A 9,883-nucleotide genomic window follows, 5' to 3' on the forward strand; every position below is an offset into this window, starting at 1 on the left:
GGGGGGGGGGGGGGGGGGCGCGCACTGCAGCTGCGCCGGCTCCTGCCTCGGGGCGCCCCAAAGGGAAGTGGGCGGCCGCCGCGCCCGCCTGGCCCTGACCCTGGCCGGTCCCCTCCCCACAGGGCTCGTCGCACCTACCCCAGCAACTCAAATTCACGACCTCGGACTCCTGCGACCGCATCAAAGACGAGTTTCAGCTGCTGCAGGCTCAGTACCACAGGTGAGCTGGGGGCGCAGGTCCTGCCCAGGGAGAGGTGGCGCCCCCAGCGCAGATGGCAAGAAGGAGGCCTGGAGCGGAGGTGGTGGGCCTTGCTATACACAAAACTTGAAAAAAATGTAGGTGTAGGGTGTCCTATTGTAAGGCGGTCGCGGTCTCCGGCACGTAGCAGTATTAAACTCATTTAGTCTTCAGAGCAGCCCATTTCACAGATAAGAAAACTGGAGGCACAATTTTAAATCATTTGCCTGACTCAGCTGTATGGCTTCAGAACCCTGCTCCCCAGCCCCCCACTGCAATCCCCACTGGATTAAAAACCTGGCAACAACTGGAGTTGGGGTTGGACCTCCTACCTCCCCCAAAGAAAAATAATGGAAAAAGTTCCCCCAAAGAAAAAATTCTTCCGCCTGTTATCTCTCTGCCCAGTTCTGGGGAAAGGATTCCTGGCATCCAACAGATTTTCATTCTCCTTCCAGAATTTAATCTTCTAACGTTTGCCATGTACTGGGATTGGGATCTAAGGGGAAGGAACTACTATTATCTGTAACTCACACTTAGAGAAACCAAGCCCAGAGAAGTTAGGGGTATCTAGGGGAAGCACAGGGAGGAAGTGACAGAACTGAGATGTGCACCCCATTTCTGGGTTGAAGAATGCAAATCCTCAACAGCTCTGTTAGAGAAGAGAGCTTTGCCTGGGAATCAGAAGGGGATCCCCGGCCACCGTTTTCAGCAAGGCCTTGGGCCCTCTCTGGACCTTAGTGGACCCACCCAAAAAGATCTTTCCAGGAGAAAGGGGGAATAGTGATATATCGTCTTTCTTTTTATTTTAACAAACATCCATCCTCTTAGGGTCCTTCCCATGCTCCCAAAGTGTTACATACTGAAAATACATCATTTTACTTTATTTTCCTTGCTGTTCTATTATTGTGCCCCTTTCAAAGATGAGGAAACTGAGGCATTGGTGGTGGAAGGGCAGGCGCAGGAACTTCGCTCTGGTCCCATGATGTGGAGAGGTTAGGGGCTTTGCCTGGCAGGCCTGGCCTTTCTGAGCCCCTGCAGGGGGCCCTCCCCACCTGTCTGGCCCGTGCCCACCTCACAGTGCACTAGGACTGCCGGTCCCTGAGACAGGGTCACGGTGCCGCTGTAGTGCTGTGTCCTTGGGTAAAGCAGATCCCTCCCTACGCTCTGCGGACTCCATCCACTGGCCTGGGCTTCCCACCATACAATGAGGGCTCCTACCATGTTGGCACACAGGGTCTGCAAGGGCCTCCAGAGGAGCCAGAGATCAAGAATTTGGGATGAAATTGCCTGTTGTTGTTTTAAATTTATTGGTGGTTCTTTTTGTGTTTTTGTTGTTGTTTTTTGAGCGAGAGAGAGAGAGACATCGATTTGTTGTTCCACTTATTTATGCATTCATTGGTTGATTTTTGTCTGTACCCTAACCGGAGGTCGAAACCCCAAACCTTGGTGTATGAGGACAATGCTCTAATTACCGGGCCCCACCTATTTTTGTTTGTTTGTTTGTTTTAATCCTCACCCACGGAGTGAGGATATGTTTTCCGTCGATTTTTAGGGAGAGTGGAAGGGAAGCGGGGAGAGAGAGAAGAATATTGATGTGAGAGAGACACATAATGAATGGTTGGTTGCTTCCTGGGATTGAACCTGCAACCGAGGTATGAGGTACATGTCCTTGACCCTGAATCAAACCCGCAACCCTTCAGTCCTCGGGCTCATGCTCTAACTACTGAGCCAGATTGTCCAGGGCTGGGTTTGTTTTTAATGTAGCAACAAATGAACTTCATAAAAAAAACCCGAAAACAAACTCAAGATGGGGGAGTGTCACAACAACCCTAGCCATGGCTCATCTCTGAACTGGGTGTACAGTTATGGTCAGTCTGGCAGCGTGACACACAGGTTCCTGGGGTGACTGTGCGATCAACAGGCATTTATTGGGGGCTAAAATATGCCAGGCATTATTCTGAGAACATTCCTGATTTAATCCCTTTCGTTTTCATCTTCCCACCAGGGAGGTTGGTACTTTTAACAGGCACAGAGACTGAGGCCCAGAGTCACACAGCATCCGAGTCCCAGGGCTGAACTTTGAACCCAATCTGTCTGGATTGAGTCTGTGCTGTCTGACTCCTGGGCTTTCCTGCCTTTCCCCCAGGAGGCCTTCATGGTGGGGGTGGGGGGAAGCTTTAATAAATGCCTGAAGCTCCTCCTTGCTTGGCGGAGCTTGAGAGAGGCCAGGGGGTCCCCATCTCTTATTACCCAACAGTAGAACTTTTACCCCCTGGTGAAATCAAGGCCAGAAGAGGGGCCGGGCCCCATTGGAGATTACTTGGTGAGTCCAACCCAGGGCCCTATGGGTCAGCCCCTGGGCCTCTCCTGGGCCCCTTCACAGTTTCTATTTGTCCTTCCCCTGTTGGAGTTTTCCCTTGTGGTTAGAGTGTGGCTCTGAAGCCAGCTTCCTGGCTCTGTGACCTTGAGCCAGTTACTCAACCTCTCTGGGCGTCCATTGCATCATCTGTAAAATGAGTGATGCTCACAGTACTGGTTTGGGGGATGGGTAAAAGGTTGTTTGAATCCCTGGCTGACCCCACAGGATGTTTGCTCAGACTTGTTATTTTTATTATTATCACTATCGTTTTCTCCACCACCAGATCTGCCAGGCTGGTTTCTTAACCCCCATTGTACAGTTAGGGAACTTGAGGTTCCCCTCACCCTATCCTCACAGAGGAGGTCGTGTTGTGTGTGTCTCCTGTCAAAGTTTGGGGGTAAGCCCAGCCCCCACCCCCTGTCCCATGTTCTTTTTCAGCCTGAAGCTCGAATGTGACAAGCTGGCCAGCGAGAAGTCGGAGATGCAGCGTCATTATGTGATGGTGAGCCGGCTGAGGCCCGGTGGGTGGGGGTGGGGGGAGCCCAGACCGGCCTGCACCACCAGCAGCTGCCGCTGAAACCTGGCCACCTCCTCTGGGAAGTGTGAGGATTCAGGGTCCACCTTGCTGGCCTGGCTGCAGGCCCAGGCGGTGGTGGAGCTGCCAAACCGCCGGGTTGCAGCCTGGGCCTGCCAGGTCCCCTGGCTGTCCTTGGCAGCCGGCAGAGGAGGCAGCGGCTGTGGAAGCCAGGAACTGACGTGGGGGAGCAGCCGGATCCCCGCCCCCACCACCCAGGCATCCCAGTGCTTAACCCCTCCTCTCCCAAGCTTTGGGAAGAGGACTCCTGAGCTTTCCTCCCCTGCCCCCCAGGAGGCTGACACCCTTTGAGGTCGGTGGGAGGGAAGGGGTAACAAGGCATCCTTCCCACGGACATTCGAGAGCCTGCCCATCCACACTGCCAGAATCACTTGCTGGTTCATACCCACCAGGTGGTGAGTTCCACATCAAAAAACCCTTGCCTTGGCCCAGTCTCTAGCCCAGCTCTCCCCGGCTGTGGGGGAGGCAGAGACTGACACTACAGCTCCCAGCTCCAGAAGGAGGGGGCTGGGGGACGCCAGAGGGAAGCCCCTGCTTGGAGAATTGGGGGCATTGCCCCTGGGGTCTTGAAGAATGAGTAGGAGCTTGGGGGGTGGAGGAGGGAGGACAAAGGACTAAGCAAAGGCCTAGGAACCACTGGGCTTTGGTGGCGGGGAGGGTGATGGGAAGCCATGAGAGGGTTTAGAACGGGGGAGGGAGCAGGGTTAGATCTGGGGCTGGGGGAAGGGGGCTCCTGGCTCCAGAGCCAAGCCCAGCAGGCTTTGTTTATCTTCCATTATTTATACCCAGGAAGGCAAACTTCCCTGCAGTCTGGGGCCACCCGCAGACAAGACACATAAAGATAAAAGATTAGGAGCCCTGGAATGTGTGTGTGTGTTGGGGGGGAGGAGGGGCTGGATGATTCTTTCAAAACCAGGGAGCCAGGCTGCGGCTGAGGCCCTAGAGCTCCCTCAGCTCTGGAAGCAGCCCCACCAGGCACCTGGGCCCATTCCGGGTGTGGGTGCCTCCCCCCTCCTATGTCTCCCTCCCACCTGCCTGTCTCCATCGCTCCCTACTCCATGCCTCTCTCTGCTTTTCCCCTGCTCTGCCTCCCCCTTTGTCTCTGTCACCATATCTCTTTGTCACTTGAGCCCCCCCCCCACCTTTCACCAGCCCCCATTTCTTTCTCTTTGTCTCCCCTCTTGCAGTACTACGAGATGTCCTATGGCTTGAACATTGAGATGCACAAGCAGGTACGCCCTCTCGCTCTCTCCATGGCACCCCCAGGCAGGTAGGAGCCCGCCCCTTGGCCGGATGCCAAGCCTGCCCTGGTGCTCCGATCTTGTTCCCTCCCAAGCACCCCTGTTCTTTCTCAGGCCTCCCTGGGAGGTTGTTCTGCCTGAGGAGGAGGGCAGAGGCCTTCCCTTTGTGACAGTGGCAGGAGGGTGACATGTTCTCACACTCACTCACTTGGTAAGACCCGAAGATTGCTTCTCGCCCTCCGGCCTTGCTTTAGCCATCTCTGCCCTGAGGAGGCCACTGTCGAGGATGTCACAGAATAATAATGCCACTGCTCTGCCCTGTCTTCCTCCCACGGAGTGCTCACTACCTACCAGGCGCTGGGCGTCATCTTCCCAGGGCCACCCACATCCTGAGTGGCCGAGTCTGGGTTTTGGACTGGGCCTGCACTGTTAGCTGTAGGGCTGAGCACCAGCCTCAGATCCTGCCTTTGCCACTGATGAGATGCCGGCGGGGTCCCAGGTGTGGATCCCACCCTGGGCTAAGCTGATCCCTCTTAGTCAGAACCCCGGGCCTCGGGCTGGTCTGCACCTGCGCTTGGGAGAGAACTAGGCACTAAAGAGTCTGTGTGTTTGTTTTAGGCTGAGATTGTCAAGAGGCTGAATGGGATCTGTGCCCAGGTCCTCCCCTACCTTTCCCAAGAGGTAAGCTGTGTCCCCGGGGGCTTCAGAGAAGAGGCGATAGATGGGCCATGAACTTGCTCCAGGTCCTCCCCACTGCAGTCACCTGGGCAGCAGTGATCTGGGCGCCCCAGGGCACATGCCTCCCCTCTCTGGACCTCCCAGCTACTAGTCAGCCTGTGCAGAAAAATCCCCAGGCTGGAGAACCCCCAAGGGTGCAGGGCTGGGGAAGGAGGGGCCTCACCCTACTCTGGAATTCCTAGCCTGAGTGAGTCATTTCACTGTAAAAATGTCAGCTATGCCAAGGGCTGCACCAGGAGTTTTTTTTCCTTGTTTTGCTTCTACCTTTCATCCTCCTGAGATTCACCTGCCAGGCCCTGTGGGCTGCTTCACGCCAGGGACAAGCGGTGTGTGCGGGAGGCACTCTGCACACACACGAAGACATACAAAGAGGCAGATGAACAGATGCAACACACAGATACACACGGTGCACATACCCATAGGCACACACAGATACATGTTTGTGCAACAGGTGCAGAGACACGCACACGTGCACAGATACAAACGTGGATATGGACACGGATACACAAGCAGGCACAGCTGCATACACAGATGTATACAGATGCGAGGCACACATGGACACGTCCAGGAGAACCAGGCGCCCCGTTCTTCCTCTTCTATTTTTTGGGGTTCTCAGACTCTTGGTGTAAGACCCGCTCCACAGAGACCCCACACCTGTGCCCCACCCGACCGAGTAAGGCCCAGCTGCCGCTCTCTGCCAGGTTTACTGTCGATAATTCACCATTCCCTCTCTAATCTCTACCCACATCTCAGGGACCTTTAGGGGATGTGTGTGTCTTGGGACCATTCCAGAAGGACACCATGAAAATCCCAGAGAAGAGGGTCTGGGAGCCCTCAGGCCTAGACTTGTGCTTACTTTTCATGACGGGGCTTCCCAGCAGCCAAGGCAGAAAGGAAGACAGATTCTAGCATCTGAGAGCAGGAGAGACTGACTTTCAAGGAGGGGTGGGAATAGGTGGGAGATATTCCCTAAACCTAGACTCATACCCCAGCCCTGCCAGAATTCATGGCCAGGGACAGGGCGTGTGTAGGGAGGACAGGAGCTTGGATTAGCACATCTCCCAGCACAGTCTCTGAGCTCTTGAAGGAACAAGACTTCCCTGTACAGCCCTAACCGGTTTGGCTCAGTGGATAGAGCGTCGGCCTGCAGACTGGAAGGTCCCAGGTTTGATTCCGGCCAAGGGCATGTACCTTGGTTGCGGGCACATTCCCAGTAGGTGGTGTGCAGGAGGCAGCTGATCGATGTTTCTAACTCTCTTATAAGTACCGCGTGCTAACCGATTGCGCCACTGGAGCTCCGATGTTTCTAACTCTCTATCCCTCTCCCTTCCTCTCTGTAAAAAATCAATAAAATATATATTTTTTAAAAAGACTTCCCTGTACAGTTGACCAGGCCGTGCACTGCACTTTTCTTTGCATGTGGCATCATGATCGAAGGTTTCTCTCCTCAGCCAAAGGCCTTTTTTCCCCTAAGTATCTGGCCCCAACCCCTTTGGGTTTTCTGTGCATCTCCATTTGTCCCCATTTTCCAGATGAAGAGACGGAGGCTTGGTGAAAGGAAGCGGCTAGAGAGAGGGGGCTTGCTGGTGGGATGGAAAGCCACGGGGGTTGGGATCGCACTAACAGGCCAGGTGGGAGGAGGGCTTCTCCCAGGCTGACACAAACCCCCTGTGTCCTCTCTCTTTCAAGCACCAGCAGCAAGTCTTGGGAGCCATCGAGAGAGCTAAGCAGGTCACGGCTCCAGAGCTGAACTCCATCATCCGAGTAAGTCTGGGGTCTAGGGTGGGCGGGAGGATGACAGGTGGCCAGTGGGCCCGAAGTGGCTAATATCCCCCCTCCCTCTGTCCTGCAGCAGCAGCTCCAAGCCCACCAGCTGTCTCAGCTGCAGGCTCTGGCCCTGCCCCTGACCCCACTGCCCGTGGGGCTGCAGCCACCTTCCCTGCCGGCGGTCAGCGCGGGCACTGGCCTCCTCTCGCTGTCTGCGCTGGGCTCCCAGGCCCATCTCTCCAAGGAAGACAAGAATGGGCACGACGGTGACACTCACCAGGAGGATGATGGGGAGAAGTCGGATTAGCTGGTGGCCGGGATGGGGAGGGTGGGGGAAAAAGAGGAGACACAAGATACAGAGAGAGGAATGTTCACTGCAAGACAGTATAGCTCGGGATTGGCTAAACTCCGGTAGTATTTATAGTAGCTGCTGGGGCCTTTAGCCCTGCTTGTGTGCCACCCCCCCCTCAGCTTTGCTCTGGCTCCCAGCCTCCCTCCTCCACACCCCCTGCAGCCTGAATGGGTCAATACCTGCTTGTACCACAGATAAGGCAAGCTGAGGCCTGGAGATGCAAATGGGAGGTCAGGTCAGGAGGCAAAACCTCAAGAAGTCTAACACCCCCTGCACTTCCCCATTTTGCACATGTGTAACTGACAGTATGCCTGCTGGGCCCCCGTAGGGCACATCCCAGCCTCCCACCCTGGCACTGCATGCAAACACAATGCTAGCTGCCCCTTCCTGCCCTGGGCACCCCTGTCTCTCCCACCCACTCACCTCTGCTAGTTTCAGATGCTCATGCCCACCTGGTCCTCTCTCCTCCTCTCCTCGCCCACCAAGGATGGAAGTTAAGCCAGGGTGAGCAGGGTGGGGGTGGGCAACCCAAGATTCCCCTTCTCCCTTTCCCGAATAAAGATGAGGGTACTCAAGTTGTCTTGGTTTTTTTTTTTTTTTCTTTTTCCAGTATACTAGCTTGTCTTTTAAGAAAGGGGATATTAAAAAAAAAAAAAAGACAAAATGTTTAAAAAAAAAAGCAACACCCACACCTGTGTCTGTATATAGCCTTTTAGACTGTCAGCTTTTGTTGTGTTCAGTCGTTTGAACTCTGCAGAGAAGTGAAAATGCTGTATCGAGGGTGGGCTTAGCTGTGCCTTTCAAATAAAGATGTGAGAAGGTTGGTTGCTGTGTCCCTGCCTCTGTGTTGCGGGCTGCCTGTGGTTCCCCCCCTTCCCAGGGAGAAGAGGACTTCTTTTATGTCTGGGCTCCCTCCTCTGTTACAGGACCAAATATCGAGAGTCCTAGATGAGTCCATCTTATAAGTGTACTCCCTAACTTGATGCATAGACCAGAGAGGGTCAGCTGGAGGCTGCAGGTCACACAGCCAGCCCAGGTGCTGGAGGTTAGCAGAGCTGGTTTCTGATTAGCAGGCCCGAAGGCCCCTAAGTGACATTCTTTTCCCTTAGAGCAGAAGATACTGAGACTGCAGAATCTACTGTGCGCACACACATGGACCCTTTTTCCAGATCAGAGAATGCAGACCCCCAGCTGAACCTGGACCCCGCCCCCACAAAGAACAGATGGAAGGTCCTCCCCTTCCCCCCCTGCCCAAGTCAGCCCCCCCCCCCCCCCCGAGAGAGAGCCATAAGGAAAGATTTCCTGATGTGGACTTGGGTGGGCATCCCAAATTTGCAAGAGCTTTGCAAGGACTGTATGACACAGAAATCCCACCCTCAGGGAGCTGGAGCACCCAGAGGACTTTTTAAAGTGCAAGGAATTCTCATCTGCCTCCCTAATCCAGGGGGTTCCCATGGGCAGGGGGCAAGTGCACAGAAAGGGAGGCAGGATGATGGGTGGTGACGGCCCACTGGCCTCGGGGAAATGTCTCATGTTGCTAAAGAGAAAAGGAGGAGAAGGAGAGGCCAGAGGAGACCGGGTAGTCACACCAGCCTCCTGCTGGGCCCACCTCTCTCACTGTAGCCAAAGCACCTCTGAAGAACACCAGTGTGATAGGGTAACTCACTGCTTACTATTCATCCTTGTGTTGAAAACCACAAATCACACTTGGGGAGTGTAAATTGTTACATCTATTTTGGAAGGCTGTTTGGCACCCAGCAGTGCCCCTATTAGACCCATCCCCCAACAGACATGCCACTTGAGTCTGCCAAAAGACACCAGAGTGTTGCTGAAGCCAGTTTGGCTCAGTGGATAGAGCATCGGCCTGCGGACTGAAAGGTCCCAGGTTCGATTCCGGTCAAGGGCATGTACCTGGGTTGCGGGCACATCCCCAGTGGGGGATGTGCAGGAGGCAGCTGATCGATGTTTCTAACTCTCTATCTCTCTCCCTTCCTCTCTGTAAAAAATCAATAAAATATATTTTTTAAAAAAAAGAGGCCAGAGTGTTCTGGAGGTGAGTCATCATTGCCCCAAACTGGAAATTACCAGATGTCCAGTAACAGCAGAACACATGAGTTGTGACATAGTTGTGCTGTGGAATGTTACACAGCCATGAAAAATGTGCTATTGCTACACTCAACACCACGCAGCTCTCATACATAATGCTGAACAAAAGAAGCTGGGTACAAAAACAGCATGGTGTGATTCCCTCTATATAAAGAACAAAAGCAGGTCCAAGTGACTTCATCTGGTTATCCCCTTGAGGGGAGGTAAGAGTGAAGGGGATTTCTAACAACACTGGTCATGTTTTGTTTAACTTGGGGGGCTGGTTACCTATGTTCACTTTGAGATAATTCATCGAATTGTTCACTTACAATCCGTTTGCTCTTTTGTGTGTTATATTTCACAATTTAAAACAATGACTTAAAAGAATAGATTATCTTTGGCCTCCATAGCCCTCAAAATACATTCTACGTTTTTCACCTAGTCCTACTTGGCAGGCCTTGCAATCTCTTCTTCAGCAAACTGCAGCCAGGTTGAAACATCTTGCTGT

General features: G+C 53.7%; 1 protein-coding gene across 1 annotated transcript; it reads left to right on the forward strand.

The window, feature by feature from the left end:
- Positions 1 to 98: 98 nt before the first annotated feature.
- Positions 99 to 8,114, forward strand: AES (amino-terminal enhancer of split; the record flags this gene model as incomplete). Its single annotated transcript, XM_023764659.1, has 6 exons — positions 99 to 220; positions 3,036 to 3,099; positions 4,380 to 4,424; positions 5,052 to 5,114; positions 6,861 to 6,935; positions 7,024 to 8,114. Coding segments are annotated over 6 exons (591 nt in total), but the record flags the coding sequence as incomplete, so codon positions are not given.
- Between the last annotated feature and the right edge of the window lie 1,769 nt (positions 8,115 to 9,883).

This window comes from Myotis lucifugus, unplaced genomic scaffold (assembly GCF_000147115.1).
Source record: "Myotis lucifugus unplaced genomic scaffold, Myoluc2.0 scaffold_342, whole genome shotgun sequence".
Lineage (NCBI taxonomy): Eukaryota > Metazoa > Chordata > Mammalia > Chiroptera > Vespertilionidae > Myotis > Myotis lucifugus.